Source organism: Lepidochelys kempii, chromosome 2, assembly GCF_965140285.1.
Source record: "Lepidochelys kempii isolate rLepKem1 chromosome 2, rLepKem1.hap1, whole genome shotgun sequence".
Taxonomy (NCBI): Eukaryota; Metazoa; Chordata; order Testudines; family Cheloniidae; genus Lepidochelys; species Lepidochelys kempii.
Window position 1 is genome coordinate 15,910,538 of NC_136381.1, and position 26,623 is coordinate 15,937,160.

At 42.2% G+C, this 26,623-nt stretch overlaps 1 protein-coding gene across 3 annotated transcripts in view; it reads left to right on the forward strand.

Moving 5' to 3' along the window:
* The window catches only part of NDRG1 (N-myc downstream regulated 1), a 65,195-nt gene that overhangs the window by 32,018 nt on the left and 6,554 nt on the right, over positions 1 to 26,623 (forward strand). For 2 of the 3 annotated variants that reach the window (XM_073330065.2, XM_073330066.2), the window contains exons 4-13: positions 4,316 to 4,421; positions 10,019 to 10,139; positions 13,861 to 13,923; positions 15,313 to 15,373; positions 15,791 to 15,877; positions 20,441 to 20,497; positions 21,811 to 21,914; positions 22,273 to 22,329; positions 23,849 to 23,900; positions 24,738 to 24,785. In XM_073330065.2, coding sequence (XP_073186166.1) covers positions 4,316 to 4,421; positions 10,019 to 10,139; positions 13,861 to 13,923; positions 15,313 to 15,373; positions 15,791 to 15,877; positions 20,441 to 20,497; positions 21,811 to 21,914; positions 22,273 to 22,329; positions 23,849 to 23,900; positions 24,738 to 24,785 — 756 coding nt within the window. The remainder of the gene's footprint in view (positions 1 to 4,315; positions 4,422 to 10,018; positions 10,140 to 13,860; positions 13,924 to 15,312; positions 15,374 to 15,790; positions 15,878 to 20,440; positions 20,498 to 21,810; positions 21,915 to 22,272; positions 22,330 to 23,848; positions 23,901 to 24,737; positions 24,786 to 26,623) is intronic. The other variant, XM_073330067.2, reaches the window with a different exon arrangement.

Consider the following 26,623-nt stretch of genomic DNA (forward strand, 5'->3'; position numbering starts at 1 on the left):
TGCTATTTGAGTAGTCGTACAACTGGTTGTACACCTACCTCATAACTTCATCTAGACCCCACTTCCCTACTTCACATATGGGAATGTTATGTGGGACTGTCAAGCCTTACTAAAATCAAAATATATGTCTGCTGCTTTGCCCCATCCCCTAAGCCAGGAACACTGTCAAAGAAGCAAATTAGGCTGGTTTGGCATGCTTAGTTGTCTGTTCCTTAACTCTAATATCCTTCTAGCTGCTTACAAATGGCTTGCTTAATAAGTTGTTCCAGCATCTTTGAGTATCAAAGCTAGGCTGACTGGTCTTTAATTTCCCAGGTCGTCTTTGTTCCCTTTTTTAAAAGGTAGTCCTATGTTTGCTCTTCTCCATCTTTGTGAGAACCTCACTTATCCTCATAAAGAAAAAAGGAGGACTTGTGGCACCTTAGAGACTAGCAAATTTATTTGAGCATAAGATTTTGTGAGCTACATCTGATGAAGTGAGCTGTAGCTCACAAAAGCTTATGCTCAAATAAATTTGCTAGTCTCTAAGGTGCCACAAGTCCTCCTTTTTTCTTTGAGGATAAGTGAGGTTCTCACAAAGATGGAGAAGAGCAAACATAGGACTAACAGCTGCTACTCTGAAACTTATCCTCATGTGTTCTTGAAGATTGCTTCAGCTGGTTCCTTAAAATTTATCCTAAGGTACTTATCAGGCCCTGCTAACTTGAATGTATTTAACTTATCTAAATATTGTGATGTTCCCCTGACATTATCTGGACCAGTAATCTGCTAGGTCACTCCAATCCTTGATTCTGGGAGCCAGCCTTACCCTGCTCTGCTGTGAGAACCCTCACTCCTGGGCTGTTCACACACAGCCTCTAGCATGTAAGCTGCTCCCAGCTACATGAGTGAGCACTTTTGGCCAGACGCTGCTTGATTGTGCAACCAAATGACACTAGCCAATACCCCTGGTCCCAGCCACAATCCTAGGAGCCTCTCTTTTTTGCAGTGTCCAGTTATGACCCCTGGATGTTGCAAGCTTATGTGAGTTCATCAATTTAACAAAGAAATTGATCTGCATTAGGCGTCTTATCCCAAGAAGAGTCTGACACTTCCAACCAAATTCACTGCTTCAGGTAGAATAAACACTGTTTTATTAACTAAAGATAGATTTTAAGTGATTATAAGTCCAAGTATAACAAGTCAGATTTGGTCAAATGAAATAAAAGCAAAACGCATTTTAATCTGATCTTAGCACTTCCAGTGCTCTTACAAACTTAGATGCTTCTCACCGCTGGCTGGCTGCCTTTCAGCCAGGCTCTCCCCTTTTGATTAGGACTTCAGTCAGTTGGTGGTATCTGTAGATGGAGGTGAGAGAGAGAGCATGGCAAATATGTATGTCTTTCTCTCCCTTCCCTTTTATCATGTCCTTTCTTCCCTCTTGGCTTTGCTCCCCCCTTCAGAGTCAGGTGAGCATTACCTCATTGTAGTCCCAAACTGACCAAGGAATGGGGGGGGCAACTCAAGAATCCTTTGTTGCTGCTTAGGTTAGTGTCCTTTGTTCCTGTGTGGCTGGGCTGGGTATGTCCCATACATGCCCTGATGTGTGAACTGCCCCTCTGCTCTTGGAGTTTTTGTCTGGGCTTATTTTAAACCATGAGGACACATTTTCAGCTTCATAACTATATACATGAAATTGCAACCTATAACATTACTAGAACAACAATGCTCAGTGCATTATAAGCCTTCCGAAGACACTGGACATGACAAACTTTGCATTGGATACCACACAATCATTTTATAAGGATGCAGGGTGTTCCCCTGAGGTATAGTGTCACAATTGTTCTTTTCCTATTTTGGCTTGCATTCCTTCACCCTTGTAGTTAACTGGTGGGTAGGGTGGAGTATGCTATGGGACTGAAAACATTTGACACATCTCATGAATAAGTATTGTAGGTACATATCACTAGATAAGCATTGTCAATCATAATGTAGACCACAAACGTGAATAAAATATTTCACAAACTCCTATATTCACCACCACCACCTCTTTTGGCATTTAAAACCTAAGGAGACTTAAGTCGAGAATTTTGTACTAATGGTCACATGTATGTATGATCAGCTGAAAACTTCAAACTGATTTTTTTTAAAAAAAATCATGTAGATGTTAGACTTCTTAGTACAAGATTGAACCACAACTCCTATAGCTACTGCTCCCAGGGGGCATTCTGCACCCAAAAATTAATTCTGTGCAAAAAATCTGCAACAAAATTCTGCACACTATTTTTAAAATTCTGCCAATTTTATTTGTCAAAATAACATTACATAATCACATCAGTTTCAAATATTTTGGTAATAAGTTTCAAAATACCAGTAAGTATGTCTGTAACAATACAAATACACAATTCCCCCAGGAATAGTGAGTTAAAGAAACCCCTATGAAAACCCAGTTCCAGTTTGTCTCCTCCCTCCCCCAGAGCCCAGCTAGGGGTCCAAACACCCACAACTCTTCTCCCCCCCACCCCCCCAGCCATGGTGCCCTCCCAGCCAGTGCACTCAAGCCCAGTTGCAGGGTCCCCCAGCCCAGGTACAAGCGTTCCCTTCCCCCTGACACCTGCTCCCTCCCCCCACCAGAGCCCAGGGATCCAGAGGGAGAAACAGCCAGATACTTGGTCCCAGGCTTGCATGGAGTTGCCTGTGCATTGCCATCTCCTTCCCTCAGGGTGTGCTGGGAACTGCAGCTGCCAGGAGCCCTCTAGCTCCCTCCACCAGCAGTGTCTTCTATGTGTGAGCTGGATCTAGTGGCAGCCAGCAGCACTGCAGCCCATTTCTGGGGGGAAGGGGGGAGAAATTATGCACACACAACATTTCACAGTGGTGCAGAATTTCCCCAGGAGCAAGCTACTGATAACTGCTTAATGAGAAATGTAGCCCCCTAACAATGGCCTCCCTCAGAGTGCTGTCAGTCTAAACTTCAGACTAGTACAGTATAAGTGTTTGTCATTTAACACTTGTAGGCATAGTGAGAGATGTCTGGTTTTTTATTTGTACTAATTTGTATTTTAGTGTCTTCCTCTAATGGAGTTAAGATTTGGGCTACCACTAGTTGTTATAACACTCATGGAGTGGTTTTATCTAGTACTGACCACAGACATATTAGGATGACTGCATCATCTCTATATCTGAGTGACACTTTTTTGTGTGGATGCTTACAGTAAAAATCAGTAAAGTTCACTGGGCACTTTGCCATAGTGAAACTTACTCTTTAAAGTAGAGGGCTATGTTTGTAGTCATGACAAGCACCACAGTGTAGCATGGCTACAACAGCACTGCATGTGTCTATTTAACTGACTTCTGTACAGGCTGTTAATGGTGGTTATTTATTGGCAAAGTTTGCAAGGCCTTATAGTCACTTCATAGCCTTTATCTCTTTGGATAATGTAACACTAACTTTTGAACACCATATCCAGTCAATCCCAGAACTTCAGGGAGTGTTCAAGGCATTAGAGGACAGAATGTTGGGTTTTTTGGTGATGATTGGAAAACTGAAAGGAAGAAATGGGGGAGGGCAACAACACATTAGACCCTAGCATCTTGTTAGCTGAGCTAGTCGCTTCAGTTGCCCATTTAATTGTTTGTAGATCAAATAACCAGTTGATGGTGTCCATTAATGCATTCCAGCATTAACAGTGTTCACTTTAGGTCTGCCCATTTTCTCAGTACATTTTGAGATCTTTTCTTCCTGAAAGACCAAAGAAAGGAGAGAAAATGACTGGGATGGGAAGGGTGGCAGGCATGTGGGATTGGAGAAGCATGTAAAACACCTGGTGGGGGTAGAATGGGGGACTCTGGTGGGAGACGGATCCTCTGGCATGGAGGGGGACTGAGGGGCACAACCCCTAGAATGTGGGGAATGATCAATTCTGGTATGGGGGGGCATCCTGGCCTTGGCATGGAGGAGGGTTGCATTGAGTCTCTAAAATAGAGGGGAATGGGAGGGTGGAGAATGGAGGGATACAATGGGCCCTTTGCATGTGCAATAAGCTTGGCCTACAGAAGCAGCAAAATGTATGGCACCCCCCCAGTCTGTCTTAGTCCAATTTTAAAACTTCTATCAACACCATCCAGTGCTCTTGCCATCTATCCCATAAGATAAAAATGACCATGAACTTGGTGTCTGTATCAAGAGTCTGAATATTGCTGTGATGAGTTCCTTATTGTTTTTCCTTTCACTTTGAATGATGTCCAAATTATGCTGGATGTGCATGATGCAAAAGATCAAGTTAGTGTCTGAGTGAAGCATTTAAATAAGTAATCACTTGTTTCTTATTTGCAGGAGCAAGATGTTGAGACCCTTCATGGCTCTGTCCATGTTACTATGTATGGGACTCCCAAAGGAAACAGGCCTGCCATCCTAACATACCATGATATTGGATTGAATCGTAAGTGTGATCTTTCATACAGCTGGCCATCACTGTGCTGTTGTAACAGCTGATCACTTTGTGGTTCTTTAACTTACATCCTGCCATGATCCTTGCAGCACATTTGTTTTCAGGGGTAAAATTAGGATCTTGGTGTGTCAGCTTGCCAATAAATTGTTGATCAGTGCAGGTTGATCCAGACTGGCCTTTGCTGCATCCCAGTCTTAACTATGAGCCATTCCATAAAACCAATATGGAGGTACAGAGGAACAAGGGGCCCAGATTTTGTTCATGGTAGACTTTGGGCTAGCTGGCAGTCAGGAGGAAGGAAATGAGCCTGAATGCAGGCAAATAGGAGCAGAAAGTGGTGCCCTTTGACAGCTTTCCACTAAGATAAATGGCATCAAAAGACTAATTGTTGGCATGTGTGGAGCCACTCTTACCTCTCAGACATGATTTCCTTAATACCCTGTTTTTAAGGGAGAAAGTGGCTTGAATTCTGAGTATCCTAGAATATCAGGGTTGGAAGGGACCTCAGGAGGTCATCTAGTCCAACCCCCTGCTCAAAGCAGGACCAATCCCCAACTAAATCATCCCAGCCAGGGCTTTGTCAAGCCTGACCTTAAAAACTTCTAGGGAAGGAGATTCCACCACCTGCCTAGGTAATGCATTCCAGTGTTTCACCACCCTCCTAGTGAAAAAGTTTTCCTAGTATCTAATCTAAACCTACCCCACTGCAACTTGAGACCATTACTCCTTGTTCTGTCATCAGCTATCACTGAGAACAGTCTAGATTCATCCTCTTTGGAACTACCTCTCAGGTAGTTGAAAGCAGCTATCAAATCCCCCCTCATTCTTCTCTTCCACAGACAAAACAATCCCAGTTCCCTCAGCCTCTCCTCAAGTCTTGTGTTCCAGTCCCCTAATCATTTTTGTTGCCCTCTGCTGGATGCTTTCCAATTTTTCCACATCCTTGTAATGTGGGGCCCAAAACTGGACACAGTACTCCAGATGAGGCCTCACCGATCTCAAATAGAGAGGAACAATCACATCCCTCTATCTGCTGGCAATGCCCCTACTTATACAGCCCAAAATGCCATTGGCCTTCTTGGCAACAAGGGCACACTGACTCATATCCAGCTTCTCATCCACTGTAACCCCTAGGTCCTTTTCTGCAGAACTGCTGCCGAGCCATTCGGTCCCTAGTCTGTAGCAGTGCATGGGATTCTTCCATCCTAAGTGCAGGACTCTGCACTTGTCCTTGTTGAACCTCATCAGATTTCTTTTGGCCCAATCCTCTAATTTGTCTAGGGCCCTCTGTATCGTATCCCTACCCTCCAGCGTATCTACCTCTCCTCCCCGTTTAGTGTCCTCTGCAAACTTGCTGAGGGTGCAATCCACACCATCCTTCAGATTATTCGTGAAGAAAACCAGCCTGAGGACCGACCCTTGGGGCACTCCACTTGATACCGGCTGCCAACTAGACATGGAGCCATTGATCGCTACACGTTGAGCCTGACAATCTAGCCAACTTTCTATCCACCTTTAACTTGCTGGCAAGAATACTGTTGGAGACCCTGTCAAAAGCTTTGCTAAAATCAAGGAACCCATCCACTGCTTTCCCCTCATCCACAGAGCCAGTTATCTTGTCATAGAAGGCAATTAGATGAGTCAAGCATGACTTGCCCTTGGTGAATCCATGCTGACTGTTCCTGATCACTTTCCTCTCCTCTAAGTGCTTCAGAAGTGATTCCTTGAGGACCTGCTCCATGATTTTTGCAGGGACTTAGGTGAGGCTGACTGGCCTGTAGTTCCCAGAATCCTCCTCCTTCTCTTTTTTAAAGATGGACACTACATTAGCTTTTTTTCCAGTCATCCAGGACCTCTCCCAGTCACCATGAGTTTTCAAAGGTAATGGAGGATGTGATTGCAGAGCCATTGGCCAACTCCTTTAGCACTCTCGGATGCAGCTCATCCGGCCACATAGACTTGTGCTCGTCCAGCTTTTCTAAATAGTACCGAACCACTTCTTTCTCCATAGAGGGCTGGTCACCTCCTCCCCATGGTGTGCTGCCCAGTGCAGTAGTCTAGGAGCTGACCTTGTTCATGAAGACAGAGGCAAAAAAAGCATTGAGTACGTTAGCTTTTTCCACATCCTGTCACTAGGTTGCCTCCCTCATTCAGTAAGGGGCCCATACTTTCCTTGACTTTCTTCTTGTGGCTAACATACCTGAAGAAACCCTTCTTGTTCCTCTTAACATCTCTTGCTAGCTGCAACTCCAGGTGTGATTTGGTCGTCTTGATTTCACTCCTGCATGCCCAAGCAATATTTATACTCTTCCCTGGTCATTTGTCCAATTTTCCACTTCTTGTAAGCTTCTTTTTTGTGTTTAAGATCAGCAAGGATTTCACAGTTAAGCCAAGCTGGCCGCCTGCCATATTTACTATTCTTTCTACACATCAGGATGGTTTGTCCCTGTAACCTCAATAAGGATTCTTTAAAATACAGCCAGCTCTCCTGGACTCCTTTCCTCCTCATGTTGTTCTCCCAAGGGATCCTGCCCATCAGTTCCCTGAGGGAGTCAGTCTGCTTTTCTGAAGTCTAGGGTCCATATTCTGCTGTTCTCCTTTCTTCCCTGTGTCAGGATCCTAAACTCTACCATCTTATGGTCACTGCCTCCCAGGTACCTATCCACTTTAGCTTCGCCTGTTAATTCTTCCTGGTTTGTGAGTAGCAGGTCAAGAGCTCTGCCCCTAGTTGGTTCCTCCAGCACTTGCATCAGGAAATTGTCCCCTACACTTCCTGGATTGTCTGTGCACCACTGTATTGCTCTCCCAGCAGATATCAGGGTGATTGAAGTCTCCCATGAGAACCAGGGCCTGCGATCTAGTAACTTCTGTGAGTTGCCGGAAGAAAGCCTCATCCCCCTGGTCCGGTGGTCTCCCACCACGACATCACCCTTGTTGCTCACACTTCTAAACTTAATCCAGAGACTCAGGTTTTTCTGCAGTTTCATACTTGAGCTCTGAGCAGTCATACTATTCCCTTACATACAGTGCAACTCCCCCACCTTTTCTGCCCTGCCTGTCCTTCCTGAACAGTTGATATCCATCCATGACAGTACTCCAGTCATGTGAGTTATCCCACCAAGTCTGTTGTTCCAATCACATCATTCCTTGACTGCCAGGACTTCCAGTTCTCCCTGCTTCTTTCCCAGGCTTCTTCCATTTGTATATAGGCACCTGAAGTCACTGATCATCCCTTTCTCAGTATGAGGCAGGAGCCCTGCCCTCTCGCATGCTCCTGCTCATGCTTCCTCCCGGTATCCCATGTCCCCACTTACCTCAGGGTTTTGGTCTCCTTCCCCCAGTGAACCTAGTTTAAAGCCCTCCTCACTAGGTTAGCCAGCCTGCTAGCAAAGATGCTCTTCCCTCTCCATTAGTTGGCACCTGTCTCTGCCTAGCACTCCTCCTTCTTGGAACACCATCCCATGGTCAAAGAATCCAAAGCCTTCTCTCTGACACCACCTGTGTAGCCATTCATTGACTTCCATGATTCAACGGTCTCTACCCAGGCCTTTTCCTTCCATGGGGAGGATGGACAAGAAGACTACTTGCTCTGGGAAGAAGGATAAAGGAGTTGGAGGTGCCACGTAGTCTGCAGTGATCCGCTCAAGGTCATTCTTGGCAGTATCATTGGTGCCCATGTGGAGAAGCAGGAAGGGGTAGCGATCCAAGGGCTTGATGAGTCTTGGCAGTCTCTCCGTCACATCGTGAATCCTAGTTCCTGGCAAGCAGCAGACTTCTCAGTTTTCCTGGTCAGGGTGGCAGATGACTCAGTCCCCCTGAGGAGAGAGTCCCCGACCACCACCACCACCTGCCTCCTTCTCTTGGGAGTGGCGGTTGTGGAACTGCCAAGCCTAGGACAGGGCATCTCATGCCTTCCCATCGGCAGAGATTTTCCCCTCCTGTATAATCCTTGTACCTATAAACAAAATTTTTCTAGATAAAAGGTGAAGGACCTCTGGGTCAAAAATAGCCTATATTTGGGAATCTTCCAAGGACCATGCACCAACATGTGCTTGATAGGGATTTTGGAGCAGGAAAAGGGTATACATCACAAAATGACAAAAGGATGAAAAGAAGCTTGTGGAAGACTCCTTTTTTGAATTTTGTCCTAATGCTGCTGAGGGTTTAAGTATTTATTTAGCTATGTATGTGTCAGGATATCTAGAACTTTGTATAGATTCAAACCAGAATAAATCAATGGATGATGAAATGGTGTCAGCACAAAATGTGATGTTTCTTCTCAGTGCTGCATGATTTAATCTTGTATAGATGCAATCTAATAACGCCAGTTAGACCAAAAAATCAGATCTAATACCAAATATGTTTTTGCCACTTTCACTCCACGAGACTTGGCATTTCTTTACTCAGTTATTAATGTTTACTATTAGACCCATAGGCACTACCACAAGTAGAATTAGGGATTCATTGAACTGTGTAAACACAGTCATGGTCCCTGCTCCAAAGAGTTTACTTTCCATCAGTAAGCCCATTGTAACTCATTTCTTCATGGTAGTTTGATAGAAGTATCCCTATACTTCATTTTGTATTTTCCATGGATTAGGGAGGGACAGGTGACCTCTTGGCCTTAACAATAGTTGAGATTTCTATCTAGGAAGGAAGAAAAACCTGTCTTTATGCTATAAAGTTTTATTGTTCATCACATTTTATACTAAAACTACTCAGTTCAGTTACATGTGATGTTAGAGGTTGATAGCAGAAAAAAGATTAAGTAACTTTGCTGTTCCTTACCTTGCATTTTAACAAGGGAAGGATTAAAAAACATATCCATTTGTGGTGCATTTCCTAACTTCTGAATTTCTTTTCATGTTTAACAGTGTAAATAGGTTATTTCTTGCTGGGTCTCACCCTAGTGCAATACAGCTGGCATTGGGTTTTAAGTTCAGGAGGAAATGAATAAACCTTAAACAGGCTTCTGCTGAAATCTTAAAGTGAGAAGTTCATATTTCTAAAGAACCCTAAATGTTGAGGCCTAATCTGCTTCATAGTATTTCTGTAAAACATTTTCATTTTAATGTATTCTGCTTGTAGCTAGCATAGGAAACCTCAGACTAGCATGGTGTAACTTGCAGTCCTTGGAGATAAGGACAAGAGAACTCTGCAAAAAGATAATTGACTGTCAGCTCTACTTTGGATTTGCTTTCTTTCACTTTTATTATAACTCTAAGATGACTGAAGTAAAATGGAAATTTTTTGTTTTTAAACAAATCCTGGGATAAATGCTTCTGCCCCACCTGACTTCTAGTTTAACTTTCATGTCAGGAATTTCCTTGAGACTTTGGTCTGCCACAAATTTTGACCGAGTGCCAGAATTTAACTACTTACATGAGAATTTCTTGGGAACTGTTCAGCTTTCTGCCTCAAGGTGTTAAAGTAGTAAAGTAACACCATTTATCTCAAACTTAAAGAAACGCAGACTAAAATACTTGTACAAACTCTCAAATTGCGGTTTCTTGTGGTGTCTGCATTACAACTGTGTAAGCCATTCAGTCTTTCATCTTAATGACTGTTACATTCTTTTTCCCTCTAAGACAAAACTTGCTTCAACCCCCTCTTCAACTTTGAAGATATGCAAGAAATAACACAACATTTCGCAGTCTGTCATGTGGATGCACCAGGGCAACAAGATGGAGCAGCATCTTTCCCAGCTGGGTGAGTTGGAGCTGGGGAAAGATCTTGGTGCTTGCATGGATTATCTTGGCCAAAGTGTGTGTCTCAAGACTGGATTGCCTTAAATTAAGATGTATTTTGGATAATCAACATGATATAGGAGGAGTTGCCAACAGGCAAAGGGAAATGGGCAAATGAAGTAAGAGTTGTACTGTGTAAGAGCTAGGTATAATAGTACTAATTAATGAGCTTTTACCCATGTTATGGAAGTTGGGCTAGATCCCTTACTTTTAAGCTGTGTGAAGTCTTGTTGGAAAAGATTGTGGGCCAGATTCTCAGCTGGCATAAACTGACATAGCTCCACTGATGTAACTGAAGCAACACAGATTTTTTTTAGAGCATCTGATAATCTGGCCTTGTGTGAATTCAGTGTACTTCTTGGTGCAATAGCTGTCTCATCTACTCAGTCTTGTGGATTTTGTGCTTCAAAGCAACCTAACCACTAACATTGCCCATTTCCTATAACAGACTTAATAATAATAATAATAAAAAAAAACACCTTGGAGTTTGTGGCTTCATAGACAAAGGCCTAGTCTAAGCTTGCTAGTTCACGCCTGTTTGAGTGAAATCCAGTATATTAACAAAGCAAGGGTACCTGGCAGGACAACTTTATCTACACTAGGGCTTTTGCCAGTATAGAAATGGTGGTTCTCTTCTCCCTCCTCCCCCATCACACCCCTCGCTGACATTACTGAAAAGACATGTACCACAGCCAACAGTGTTCTTGCTTTCACTAGTTAGGAAACAAATGCAATTAGGAAACAAATGCAATTTGTACATGTTGTAGAGTATCTTCTCTTTGGTGCTTGCTGTCATTTTGAGTGGCCTGTCAGGAATGTCCCTTCAGTCTCTGGCAGGACCACTGGATTAGATTCTTCACCTGTGCCAGTTTGTCTTCTGTACATATGTTCTTAAACCATGTTGGCAGAAATAGTTGAAAACACTTTTTTTACAAATGCACATTTTTTTTCTTGTTTTCTAGTCCAAAGTGGGTAGAGATAGCAGTGTGGTGTCAATTCATACATTTCTCACTGTTGGAGTGGGGTGGCAAATTCTAGCCAGTCTCCCTGTCCGGGACCCCATTCTGGTCCCTGCTCATCCCTCCTTCCAATCTCCCTGCAGAGACCCTTGTCTCTCTCAACCAGGAAGTCTCCTCTTTTACTCTGTGTGAGCCAGTGCCACCAGGAGTTGAGTTCTCTGGACTCCCCTGCATGCTGCTGTACTGGAACACTTTGTATGCTAGGTTGCAACAAACTTTGGCTCAGCTGCCACTTTATCTGGGGCAGCTTGGCCAACTTTGAGTGGCATTGCAACCCCATTAGCCAGTTTGCAATGCCACCTACTAAAATTTGGCCTGGCTGCCCCTCCTGTCAGTACAGAGGAATGGCAGGTCAAATTTCAGTGACATTACAACCATGTGGCCAGAGTAATGCTCCAGCAGCAATTGTATTAAGCATGGTTCTTAAAAGTGGTCAGGTCATGGCCTATAGAACTTTGAGCAAGTGCAAAAACCAGGTGGGTAGGAGGGCAGGGATGGTGGCATTCCTCCTTTTCCCCCAGTTGGCATCACTGAGACAGCCTCCTTTGTTCAAAACTTTTAAATGTAGTTCTAACCTACAGTTAAGTGCCAGTGGGGGCTTGTGGCTAAAGGGGAAGTAGGAAGTCAAATACCGTTCCTCTCTTGCCCAATATACAAAACCTCTTTCATGACCCAACATAGCTTCACCTCAAGGAAATTGATAATGGATGAAAGTAGACACTTCACAGGAGAACTGGTTTTTCTGCCTAGTGTTTTTGAGAGGCTCATCAGTTATTGAACACTAGCCAGCAAGGGCTTTATTTGCTTACCCCAGTAACATCTACTCTGGTGGGATATTTCTTGGATTCCAAAACAAAATCCACTTGGACACATTCTATAAAAGTCCTGTAGTATTGCCCTTGTAGGGAACAGTACTTCAAGGTATTAAAATTCTGGCCAGTTAGTAATGAGTTAGTTCCCAAAGTATTGCCCAGCTAGTCATTTAGCTGATTCTCTTCGACACTCAATAGACAAGCTGACTGTTAGCATTGCCATAGGTTAATGCTAATAATGAAGCACAGTTAAGGCAAAAGGGCTTATTTAAAACCCTTGGGGACAAGCTGGCATAGTTCTACTGACTTTTAATAGAGCACCAATTTCTATCCACAGTGAATTTGACCCTTAAACTTCTCCAGCCTATTCACTGCATGGTGGGATTTCAGGGTACATTTTTGTTTATTTCCTACTGTTTTTTTCTGATGCTTTAGGCTTGTTAAACAATGTGGAAAAATTTACATAAATAAATTTTTTTCTGAAATATACTCTGTAAGCTGAACCAGTAGCAGTAGTTCATCTTGCACCACTTTTTCTCCCAGCACATAGACAGCAGTTTTGCTTCAAACTCCAGGTGAACAATTATACTTTTTGGTTTTAGGCATATTCCTTTGTGGGTGACTTCTTGAACAGAGTTATTAGTTTCCCCAATATGAATTACTTGTAAACCACTTCTAGTTCGGGGTGGGGGGGTTGGTGCCCTCCCTGCAAGTGTTTAGAAGTAATTTTTTTCTGAAACAGATGTTAACACTTGCAGCACTTCTACAAGATAGGAAAGTACTGAAGTATTGGCAGATCTGGAAGCTGAGCCCAGTGAATCCTGAGATCACTAAACTCAGCTGTGTGTGTGTGTGCGTGCATTTTTGGAGGTGTCACAACAGTTCCATAGTTAAGATTGCATGTGATGAATGACTGACTGGTACAAAATTTGTATTTCAGATCTAAAGGGGGAGTGAGTTTGGTTTGTTTTTTTACTGCCTAAAGTCAATGACCAGCCTCCTTTCTGAAGAAGCATCTAATGACCAACAAGACTGAGTCAAGAGTTCTGAATTTAATTGCTCCTGCCACAAAACTAGTGGCATTAGGCAAGTCACTTACCTTGAGAGTTGGTCAGATTTTTTTACTAAACTTTTTTCTATCAAAATGCAGTTTTGTTGAAACTGAAATGTTTTGTGAATACAGATCAGCCAGGATCTGGGTAGGGGGGCGGAGTACAATAGCCAGTAGTCTGGTGGTTAAGGCACTTACCTGGGATGTGGGGGATCCAAGTTTAAATCCTGGCTCTACTTAATTCCTGCAACCCAGGTGAAGTGCCCTAGCCCCTGGGCTATACAGTCAGTTTCTCTGGGCCAGTGAGTATTTTATTTCCACAGAGGGGAATGGCTGCAACTGCAGAGATGGAGAAACTGCTGCTATAGCCTGATGGTTAAGGTACTTGTCTGAGCTGTGTCTCTCTGCTCCAAATCAGGCAGAGCAGGGATGTGAACCTGGGTCTCCCATGTCCTGAGTGAGTGCCCCAACCACCAGGTTGTGTTTTACAAAAACTCATGATGGCTTTGGTTCCATATATGAACAAAAACAAATAAAACTTAATTTTTTAATGAAATGTAACTTTCCTGCCAGCCCTACTTACCCCATTTGCAAAATGACTTCTCCATTGTACCAGTGCCAAGGCTTTATTTTTTGTAAAATCACTTTCAGATCTTTGCCTGAATTGAGCCAGAAGTGCAAAGTATTACATCTATAACACCTACATCTTTTTACTTTAGTCTTAAATGTCCATCTGATCCAGTGGATGAAACCCTACTGGTGGGTAATTACAAATTTTACCAATACCCTTTTTCCCTGTAGATACATGTATCCCTCCATGGATCAGCTGGCAGAAATGCTCCCTGGGATCCTAAAACAGTTTGGGTAAGTAGAGTTGTATACTTGTCATTCAGCCTCCATTTTGGTCTCTGGTGTTCTGACAGTTTCTTCAGCATGTGGTGTACTGAATGGATAAGCAAGTTCACCTAACTTTTGGGAGAATGTGTCCAGCTTCTAAACTCAAATTTTCATGTGCTGCTTCTCAATTTTTGTCCCAACTCTTCATAAGTCCTTTTTAGAAAGATTGATTCACTGTCATTCTTTTTAATTTCCACCTTATTCCCTATATTGCACTTGTCCTTTTTTTCTAAAAGTAGTAAGTTTTACTGGCACTTTTCCTTGTTTTGAGAAGTCTTGTTCAGTTATTGCTTGTTCAAAAAATTTGCAAACTATTTCAAATTTTTCTCTGGGTAGACTTCTCATTTAGTTTAATTTTAAATTGTTCATGGTGCAGACTACTTATTGCAGAAACTTGGACAGTACTCCTTTTGTCTTACTCTTTCCCTGCTCCAACAGTGATAAAGTTGTCATCTTGAAAATTTAATGTCCTCAAATGTGTCAATAGTTCAGTGTAAGACTCTGAATCACTAAATTTCTAGCATCTAGCCTCTCAGAGCAAGACATTCTAATTTGAATTCAGATAAATGTTAAACAAGCCTGTTTGGTATATATATATTTTTTCCCACTTCTTAATGTCACTGATTTAGAGTACACCAGTCTCTTGTCATGTTTTTATTAAAATATTGTATGACTTGTTTTGTACTGATTTTTCTCCCCTTCTACTGTAGTAAAATGCTTTAATTTGCACTGTACTGAAATTGGTACTATTTGTACCTTATTGGTATATGCTGTTCAAGTTATTCATAAGACTAGTTTCAGTTCAGTGTATTCTGGTAACTTATGTATTGCCTGATAACTGGCATAACAGCCTTTCACTTTCACTGCTGAAGAAAGAAAAGATTGGGGTGACATTGTCCCATAGTCATGATAGGAGGCTGTTAAAATAAGCCGTACCTATTTCAGCACTTGGTATTTGCCAGGGAAATCTTGCAAATCAGGGCAGCTGATTTCCCTTCCAGAATCAGAATACTATAGCTCACCCAGTATATTTCTGTAAAGAAATACTGTAACTGTCACTATTACTAGAATGCAGATGGACAGATGTCCCATGAATATAACTATTTAGCTGAAACCAAGAGCACTAAGTTACTTTGCTAACTGCTAGGAGCAGATCTGTTGTACATTTTCAAAGCCCCACTGAAGTCAATGCAGTTGTGACCATTTACGCCAGCTGCTGACCAGCTATATAATCATGAACTGGCATGTAGGAGGTCTTACCTAAAAGGGAGAAATTGGTTGGATGGAACTTGTTTGTTTCAGTGCACTTTTACTGACACACTTTTTTGTTTTGTTGCACATAACTGCTCTGTATAGGCTGAAAAGTGTTATTGGAATGGGAACTGGAGCTGGTGCCTACATCTTAACTAGGTTTGCTGTAAGTTTCATGGAGCTGCCTTGAAGCTAACCTACATGACACCTGTAGCCTATGTAAATACTTCCTACCCTGCCATACCCACTTATTTAAGCAGTCAAGTTTTTAAAGTGAAATAACATTATCTGCAGGATGGCTAATTCAAAAGATTAGATCTGTTAAACCCAGGGCTCTACCCAGTTAACTTGTGGATGGTGGTTTCTTACATTTAAGGTAGAGAATTCCCATTAAAGTGAAGAAGTTAAATACTCAAAGTAATTTGGCTGGACAACTTTGATAATAAAGACAAAGCTTCTCTCTTTCACATGATAAAATTATACTTCCCAATGCCCTGCCCCAAAATGATTATCCCTCTAATTTAAACTCTGTACTGTTATATATCTGGCGACTTGCATGTTCACATGATTTCCTAAATTGCAGCTGAACAATCCAGAAATGGTGGAAGGACTAGTTCTCATCAATGTAAACCCTTGTGCTGAAGGATGGATGGACTGGGCAGCAACTAAGGTAAACTTTTTTTTTTTAAATCACATGCAATCTGGCTGGTTGGTTTTTTTTTAAAAAGGTTTGCACTTGAACAATGGGCTCTTAAAATGTCACATCAGATTTTAGCTAAGCTTTTTTCAGTTTGTATTCCCTTATTAAAATTGTGGCTGTAATATTAAAGGATAATTGCTTTTGGTTCCATTCCTCAGTTTTAACTGGAGTACTTCCTGTAGGGTTGATAAAGTATAGCTCAGTGGTCTCCAACCCTTTTATGACCAAGATCACTTTTGGAATTTAAGGGCAACCCAGGATCTACCCTGCCCCACTCACTCCATTTCCCCCCTCACTTTCGCTGGGGTAGGGGTTTGGGAGGGAGTGCAGGCTCTGGGCTGGGGCTAAGGGGTTCACAGTGTGGGAGGGGGCTCTGGGCTGAGCCTGGGGGTTGGGGTGCAGAAGGGAGCTCCAGGCTGGGGCAGGGGGTTGCAGGGCCACACTGGCCACTTCCAGGAGCGGCATGGGGCTGGGAACAGGCAGGGAGCCTGCCTTAGCAGCAGCCACACTGCACTACCAGAGATTGCAATCAACTGGGAGTTCCTCTAGGATTGACCAATTGAGTGCAATAGACCAGTTGGTGACCACTGCTGTAGCTGTACCCAGCAGTGCCATTGTACTGTAGCTGTCAATTTATTGTAAATGCTTTTGTTGAGGTCTAGATCTGGAAACAATTTCATTGTACAAGCTAGTGCAGTACATAGTTTTCCATCTTTCAAGTGATGGTCCCTATCTATATTCCACTAGCAGGTTTATGCATTGTTACAAAGCTTTGTCCTTGCCTCCATGGGTCCTGTGTTTCCTGGCAGATTTCACTAGCCTCAGAGGCTCACTGTGACCCTCCACATAACCCTTCTCTCTAGAGACAAGGGTCAGTCTACCGAGCCATTTTCATCATAACCAAGCGAGGGAGGTGAGAAGTTATCCTTCCTTGCAGTCTCTCTCTCCTAGTCTCAGTGATTAATCAGGGGGCAAAGTCGGGGGAGCCCAGGCCCACCCTCTACTCTGGGCTCCAGCCCAGAGACCCTAATAGTATCAGCTATGGTAGCTGACCCTTTTAGAAACATGACATGTACAATTCCCTGGGCTACTTCCCACCACAGCAGCCCTCACTTCCTCAAGCTCCACTTCACCCTTACCTCAGGGCCTCCTTCCTTGTGCCTGATATGGTGTGTACTACTCAGCCTCTCCACCAACACAACTTCCTCCCACAGCTCCTAATGTGCACACCCACCTGACTAACTGGGAGGCTTTTAACTAGTTTCAGCCAGCTCCTGATTGGCTTCAGGTGTCCCAATCAACCTAGCATTCTCCCTGCCTTCTGGAAAGTTCTCAATTGGCCCCAGGTGTCTTAATTGACCTGGAACAGCTGCCATTTCGCTTATCCTGGTACCAGGGATTTGTTTAGCCTGGAGCTAATATATTTCTCCCACTACTTTACTTTTCTATAGCCATCTGGCCTTGCCCCATCACAGAATGCATGCCATGTGTCCGGAGCCAGAGAATTTGAAAGTAGTAGTGTCCATTGGTTTGCACCCTGTCTTCACCTCATGGTTTTGACCAAGGTGATAAACTGGGGTGGATTGACCATGCCTCCAGTTCCTTCTCACTGCCTTGTTGTCTGAGTAGGAGCTGTTAGTGTCCTCTTGTCTGACACACTTTAAAAAAAAAAAACACCCCAACCCGTTTTAAAATTGCATGTAGTTTTTCTTGGTTTTGCTGTTTTTAGTGTATAGTAGTAGTTTTTAGGAGAGAGACTTTGGGGAATCCATTTACCAGTCCCTATGCCTGGAAACTGGATTATGCCTGGGTTCAAGATCTGCGTCTCCTGCCTACATTCTTCTCTGTACATGAACAAACATCAGTGCTGCCTGTGGTACATGAAGATAGGCTGGGGACAACAGGATCTTGTGGGCAATGCATTAGTCCCACGGATGAACTGCTTCTACACTGAGTACGGTTGATCTTGTGCTTTCTTGTCTGTTTGTAATAAACGGTCTCAGACACAATGAGAACATGATGGGAAAGAATGGATGAGAGACATGCTGTCCATAGTGCCCAGCGCTCCAGAATGTTGATGTGCCTTCTGGATTCCTGAGAGATCCAAGTCCCTTGCGTCATGTGCTCACCCCATCTAGCAAATGATGCATCTGTGAAGTGTTGGAAGAATGGAATTCTGGCGCAAATCTGCCCCAGGTCTATCCACCACTGGAGGGTGGAGAGTACTTTGGGGGGAGGGGAGACGCATGCGTGGATAGACTCTGGAGCCACAGCTGAAGACTGCAAAGGCAGAAGCAAGAAAGGCTGTGATGTACATGCCGTGTGGCCAATGAGGGATAGGCAAGTATTGACCAGAACAGAAGGACCGTGGACCATTCTGGTAGAAACCTGGGTTGCAGGTTCAGGGCCAAGGTTGTTTCCTGGTTTTATCTCAACCAACCCATACACTTACCTACTTCCTTCACACCTCATCAGAGGAGCAGCACCTTCACTCCCTTGATGTTGCAGGACCTTGGCCTTTTACATGCAGAGGAAGAGACTAATCAGGAAACCTCCTAGACTGTTGCTATAGCTGGAATAATTAAGGGGCAGGCAATCTCCACACAGGATTTCTAAATTGATTTTGGGATGCATTCTGCTTTGCTATTGGGATTGCCTCCACCTGTTGGGGTGAGAGCCCATTCCACAAGAGTGCAAGCATCAACTACAGCCGCCCTGCACAATGTGTTGCTTCCAGTTATGTAGGGTAGTACATTCCTTAGCTACGCATTACTCCTTGGCACAAGACTGTCACAGATGCCTCATTTGGCGTGACTGTCTTCCCATCCACTGTTCCATCCTCTTCCTCGCACCCTCCTCTGAATTAGGTACTGCTTGTTAATCACCCTCTGTGGAATACAATGGGGACCCTCAATCAAAGAAGATGCAGTTACTTACCTGTAACCGGAGGTTCTTTGAGATGTGCAGTTCCACTTCCCACCCTTCTTCCCCTCTGCTGCGGATCTGTTCAGTTTGCTGTGGAGAAGGAACAGGAGGTCCAGTCAGTCTGCTTTGCTCTTTATTACCTCAGTTGAAACCAGGAGGTAAAGCAAGGGTGCATGCACAGACCAACAGACTACTACTTTCAAATTCTCCAGCTCAAGATGCGTGTTCATGTGTAAACCCTCAGTGGAATACAGATAGGGATCACACATCTCAAAGAACCTTCAGCTACAGGTAAGTAACCACTTCTTTGCCCATAGCTTTGCCTGCCAACCAGAAATCCATAATGTGAGCTAGGGCATTGAAAATTAGGAAAAGTACATGTTTCAAAAATGTTAAGGGCATCAGGGAAAAATGCATTAATTAACTGCAATAGCCAGGAGGGTTATGACACAGGATCATCAAGAATGTGTCACTGTCTTAGAAGTGACACCTCTGTGCAGTAAAATGCATAATAATCTTCATGCATCTTCTGACCACATTTTAATCTAAAGACTAAGGGATACTAAGGACCTTAAGCTTCAAGGTCTAACGTTTAAATGAGTGAACAATGCAAGCCTAAAAATGGTATGTACAAGCTAATACTGGACAAGACGCATGGTTTTTGGACATGTTTGTAACATGTTCATATTAAGTGTTTGGGCATACTTGCACCCCAGAAAACAGGTGGGTGGCTCTAAGTCTCTGCATATAGAACTTCCAATGGATAAATGGAGGAAGTTACAAAAACTCTGGTATTTCTAGGCTAAACAACTTGTCTGCCAAGTCCTGAATTGAGCAAATCAAGGCACATCTTGTAATGCCATGACAAAATGTGCTCTGGTTCCAGAGATGGGGGGGCGGGGTGTAGGATAGTCTCTCATAAGATTGAGATATTTACCTCCTTGGTTTAACAGAAGAGGGGCTTTACTGGATTAACAAATGTTACTTGACCTGGGAGGGACTGAAAAGCTACTTATAAAGATGGGCTAACTGGCCTGCAAAATAGGTGATCACCTCACCCAATAGCCTTGGCTCACTTAAATTCTTGTGTCCCATTCCCCGTGCTTCTCTCAACACTCATTCAGAATCACTGAGCCTCATGGTGGTATCATTGGATTTTGCTCCTTTCAAAACTTATTTGCATTTGTTCTGGGAACTACTACTGCACATGTGTTGGGTACCAATGTAGGAACGCTATCCAGATGCAGGTGGTTTGTCCTAAAGGTAGAATTTTTGGCCTAGCTGTTTGTGGGCTGTTCGTAAACAAAGTTCTAAGAAGGAATGATTACATGAGTATGGGGCATTCTTTCCTCCATCTACTGTGCATTCACTATGATGCTTATATGCTCACACTAAGTAAACTGCAAGGATATTCCAAGAGTTCTATCCTGTGGGCACTTTTCCAGTGTGGTTTGTGCTACTTGCACTTGTAGTGCCCTCTGACATGATTACTAGTAACTAGTGTAAATATCTGACCTAATCCTGGGAGAGCTAGCACTTCTAGCTGAAAAATCTTCCTTTGGATTATGCTGGTCAATGACTCTTGTTTAACTGTTTCTCACTGTTTAGATTTCAGGATGGGCTCATGCCCTTCCAGATATGGTCATTTCACATCTTTTTGGGAAGGTAAGCTACTTTGAGGCTCCACTTATTTAGCTCTCGTATTGTGGGGAAAGCTAATGTCACCTTGATCGATTGGTCCAGCACTGATCATAACACATCATTCATGTTTTAGCCATTCCTTCAGCTGCCTGCTGGCCAGGCTGTCAGTGGCAACGGACACCTGATTGGCATAGCACACTGCAGCCCAGAACTACTGAGCTCAAGCAATCTGCCAGCCTCAGCCTCCCAGGTAGCTGGGAATACAGGTGCGCGCCACTGCGCCCAGTGATGCTAATGTATCATCCTTCAAACATTTGAAAACTTGTACTTTGTACAATTTTAAAATACCCCAAACTGAAACCCAAGCTATAACTTGTGAATAGTTTGTGGTTGAAACGCAACATTTTAAATTCAAATGTTTCCAGGTGCAACTTCCCCTATCACTGAAGTTTGATATGCAGTGTATGAAAGGCTGCATATAGCCATAGTGGAGAGATTTAATTGCTTGTTAAATTGGTGAACTAAATATCATTGTCAAGTTCTAAGCACAACTCACTGATTTCAGTGGCAATTTCTACTCTAAACATTGATAGTACAATACAGCTTATTGTTTTGGCTCCTGATAAGAGCGCTCCTGCTGTATTTTGGCACCACAATTCCTAAATCCAGAAAACAAGTTACTGGTATAAACTAAGCTTTTTTTTGTGCCTACCTTAATGTCAGATGCTCTATTTTCTAAGGCTTGTGTAGAGTGAGACTCTTAAAGTACTAACTTTCAAAGACTGCAGTTTTTAAAGACCTTGAAGCTTTGCTCCTTGCTCTTGTCTTGCAGAATTGAGCTTAGTTTTGTAGATGTTCAAAGCTGACAAATTAGTGAACGTCTGTTTTGGTCTGAACATAATTACTAAATGTTTTTAAAAGTCTGGCTCTTAATCCTGAAGTGTTAGCAGTTTTAACTGTATTTCCTTGATACTATATATCTCTCCAGTGACTTTTCTTTGCATCCTTTTGGTTTGTTAGAAAGGATGTGTATTTCAGGTTGATCATCAACATTGCACAAGCAAATTGCAAACCATGCACTGTTATGAGATTAAGTGCCTTGAATTAATAAAACTATACATCAACATATTTAAGTCTGGAACTGACTTTCAGACAATTCGCAGAACTTCAACCCTTAAAAAAAAATACTGGTACCAATGGTTTGAGAACACCAATAAGTAACAAGCTTCTTAAAGGGTCTTGCTTGTTTTATTAAGTCTTAATTGTAATTAACCAATGCTACAATGCCACTTATCATAGTAGTATTTTAATATTAAATTATCCTATTTTTAATCTAGGAAGAGATTCATAACAGCCATGATCTGATCCAGACTTATCGCCAACATATTGTCCATGATATGAATCAAACTAATCTTCATCTCTTTGTCAACTCATACAACAGGTAATATACTTTGTTCTCCAATTAGTCTTTACAGTGAAATCTGTTAAGCAATTAGTCAAGGGACAAGCAAATATAATTTATGCAGCAGATACAATTCTGCTTGATCTTTTGTTAGAGTGTATTGGAAACCATAACTCTATCAAAGGGTCATCTTAACACTACCGCGTGTATTGTTTTTGTTTTTTAAACTTCAGGGGCTGACTAAACTAAAACTACAAATCTAAAGAAAGCTCAGCTGTATCTCTGATATATACTTTTCTTTAAGTAACTTATGTTTTCGTGTTTGGAAAAGTGTAGAGATTCACGTGAATACCTGAATCCCAATGTATCAATAAGCTTTTTCTCTCTCAATCTTCAGTCGAAGAGATCTTGAGATTGAGCGTCCTGTTCCTGGAACAAATGTTGTTACTCTACAGTAAGTATATTACTGGTTTGTATGAATTGGAAAAACGTTAAATCTGTGCTAGATTTGAGTAACTATCGGTGGCATGGATACTGTCACGGGGACAGTCATTAGAGCAGTGATACTCAATCTCAGTTCAGGAGCCAAATTAGCAATCAGCATTACCCAAAAGAACCACAGGAATGTGAACTCCTTGTTTTATTTACAATATATTCATATTTAAACAGTATATTTAAATAAAAATGGTTGACCAAATATTTTACCAGTTACAATTGGTGAACATAATAAAAGCATCCTGATTGGTTAAGTGTTTTAATATCGTGTGCCACAAGGAGACGCTCTCAAGTTGCTCTTTAATATATCAGTGTGTTAAAGGCCTTAAAGCAATGGTATGATTGGTGGGTGTTTTTGCATATACATTCCAGGTTTTTAATTGAAATAAGCTTCAGTACACTTCAGTAATTAATAATAATAATAAAAAGGCAGCTCAGTATTGCAGATGCATGCTGCTGCTTATGGATACAAAGGGGTCTCAAAATTTGGATTTCGGGTTTAAAAACTTGCTGCACATCATGACTTCCTTCATGAAGAGTTTGTTGTGCCTCCTAAAGTTGCAGTCTCAGCAAGTTGGATGTAAAGTGATCCTCAAACTTGAATCAGTGAAGAGGTCAGACTATAGCATTCTGTTTAAAAACTTTAATTAGCCGTAAGGGAGGAGCAATTGCAAGCATTTAAATCTTTGCATGTGTTGTCACTCATCTCTCCCCCTCCCCAGCCTGTTCAGTTAATTTGTCACAGGGGAAGCATGTCCATGATGGGTAGTACTTCAAGTGGGGATTAAATAGTGGAGAAGATGGTGATGCCTGGTGGTGCTTTTACTCTTAAGTATGATGGATTTGCAAACCTGAGTTTAAGGGGTTTAAACTGCTTTGCTTAGAAAGTGGATGTAATTGGCTTAATTTGAAGCCTTACCCCACTTAAGAAAACAATCACCTTGCAATTTGAACATAAGTATGTATAATATATAACCACTAGAAGCATGAGTGCTTTTACAAAACTTTTGTTTACTGGGGTGGGGAGGGAATAAAAAGACAAACTTGCTCATTAGCTAGTAGAAAAAATAAGGTTAATGAAAGATAACATATAAACTTTAAATTTAACATTAAACTTCTGTAATCAAACTCATTCCACTTTTTAAAAAATATAACCATTTCTCTGATAAATGCTTAAGAAAAAAGTGGTAGGAAAAAGGGGAAGATGTACAAGAATTCAGGAGAAAAGTAGAAGAAAATACATGGCTGTTCACTAATATAGAGGATTCCAGGAATAGTAATAAAACTAGTCAGGTACATCTTTAGGACATTAGATGCAAGAACTTGCTTCTACTCACTTAACCAGGTCAGGATCCTTCCAATCATACTAAAGGAGAATTTTGGGAAAAGCAGGGTGGAGGCAGAGAAAGTTGAAATGAGCATAGAAATAACCATGGCCTTGTATCTCTTCCCTCCACCCCCCCCCTCGCCCCCACCAGATGCCCTTCACTGTTGGTGGTTGGTGACAGTTCTCCTGCTGTTGATGCTGTGGTATGTATAGTCAGACTTTCATAATAAAGAGACTTCTTTTCCTTTGTATTAATCGGTATGCAAACTGGGAAGTTATAGCAGCATTGCAGAAATCACACCCATATAGGAAAGTCTCCTGCTATTGACCCAGCACAGTTAGCTCTTCCCTGTCAGACCTTTCAAGACAGAGCAGTCACTGTTCTTAGATGTCTAAGCCTCTGTCTGGATACCATTATGTAATGGCTACTGTTCTAGGGACAGTTGCCATAGCAGTACTTTAGGCATAGAAGGAGCTGGTTGAGAAAAATGGTCTAAAAATGTGTTTCCTTTAGAGGAGAATCTGAATCCAGTATTGTAGCATGTTCTCTGCTGTTAAATGGAGTCTTGCAGTTGGTGACTCTGGAAGCAGTGTGTTGCTTTGGCCAATATAGCTAGCCTCAGATGGCTGCTTGACTTAAAATATTGTGCCTTAATGGGTATGTCTATTCTTTGGCCATATGGCTGCTTACCATTTGGGATTCTACCACATGATCCCCAGTCACATGACCCAGTTTGTTGCCACTACAGTGTTTGAAGCACAAAACTCTCCTAATTCCTTGCTAATGGACTTGCTTGTACATGTGGGAATAGACTATTAGAACAAAATTTGAATAATATTTTAGAAAAGCTACAGGGGGTAAAATCTAAGATGTATAATATTTAGGGTATGCCAAACCCTTTTGGAGAACAAGGTATTAATGCAATTAACTTAAGGAAAAAGTAGTTGGATGAGAGAACCACAAAGAACTAATAAGTTCAGACTAATGGTCTTGAAGATGAGAATAAATAAGATGCTAACACGGCTATTTTTCCATATAGGTAGAGTGCAACTCTAAGCTGGACCCAACAAAGACCACACTCCTAAAGGTAATAGGAATAAGAACCGTAAATTACATATTTGCTTTACGATGATGCAACCACATTGGTCTTAAGTGAGACCACAAGTTAGAGAGCACAAATGAGCTCAGTGTGGTACATGCCAGTACATACTAAATTTGTGTAAGATTAGTTTTAACTGGGGAAAGTGTGTTTTTTGTTCTTGAGCACAGAGCAGTCAGCACTAGTGAATGAAATCATTACTGGAGTGGAGGATAGAAAACAGATCAGTTGCAGAAACAATATTTGGAGAGAATTTGTTTGCATGCTTCAGACTTAGGAGGGAGGGGAAATAGCTGTGGGCTCACACACTTTTTCACCTTTGGGGGGGGGGAAGGGGTTGGTCTTTTTTTGTTTTAAATTTAAAGACCATTTTAGTTATACAACATATGTATACAGTAATTTAAACTTGCGGACAAAAGTGTCTTTAAACGGTGGACTCACAGACAATATACAGAACCTCGGGGTTGAAACCCTGAGCTAACCATTAAGAAGAGGATGATACTGGCTATATAGTTAGAAACTTATCCTATAACAGATTTTAAAAACTGGTACTTGACAGGATTAGGAGGGGGTCATTTAATGAAGTAAAACTGTATTGTCAGTGCAAAATGCTGCTGCAGAGTGAACTAGTCAGGCTTCTGCTAATAGGATATTTTTGCCTCAAAGGAGTAGTCACAAATAACGTTCTGGATTTCAGTAGCCAGACACTTTGTAGAATTTATTTGATCACAAGTGATCAACAACTTTCTCTTAATTGCCTTATGTCAGGCCCAGGCTAGACCAGAAGTAGAATGAAAACCATTTAAATCTTTTACATATGTAAAGAAACAGACTTAAATCAATTTTACTAAGTTTGAGACCCTGACTTTGACCTGTTGAATGGTCATTTTGGAGTGGCATAATCATACCCTTTTTAAGGTCAGAAGAGACCATTATGATCATCTAGTCTGACCTCCTGCACAACGCATGCCACAGAATCTCACCCACCCACTCCTGTAACAAACCCCTAACCCATGTCTGAGCTATTGAAGGCCTCAAATCGTGGTTTAAAGACTTCTGGTTCATACAAACCTCCTGAAACCTCAAAAGAGGGTTTGAGGGAAGAGAATGGGGACAGATGAGCTAAACCTTAGTTAAATATTAACTTTGACTGAGGGAATGACATGCCTGATTAAATGTATTTGATGCTCATAAACCTAAAATTGGATTTAGTTTTGTTCTGGTCCATAGTTGCACCTATGTACATTGTGCAGTTGCTCTGTTCTCTTGTCTGCACGCTTTCTGTGAGCAGACTCATCCACAAACATTCTGGGCTCAAGAATACTGCAAGTAGCATAGTGACTGACTGCATAATATGTTCATCATGATCATATCACAGGCCATTGCCCAGGGTGGCTGGGTTGCCCCACCTAAAGAGTTGTTTTCTGCTTTGTTTTCTGCACAAGTTTCAGACTGTCTGCCCTGCCCCACATTTGCATTACATGGTTGTGAATTACTGCACTCAAAGTGCTGCATTGTAATTGCTCTATGTGGACACTGCACATGCAAACTGAAAGGTACCTCGTTTGCATTAACATTACAGCACAGCAATCTATTGCATGCTGTAACTCTTCCCCCTAAAGTCCAAACTGCAGATTAGCATAGACAAGCCCTCAGTCGTCCTAGACTGTTAACACTGCGAGTTAGGGTTGGGATTCCCCTGTTTGTGTACAAGTACTCTCTCTACCTCTCATCAAGCTAGCACAAGTATAAATGCTGGTTGCAGCAGAGTTTGTACTTGGTATAGCTCAGTAATGCCTCCACTGCCATTTCCAGAGCTGCCATGA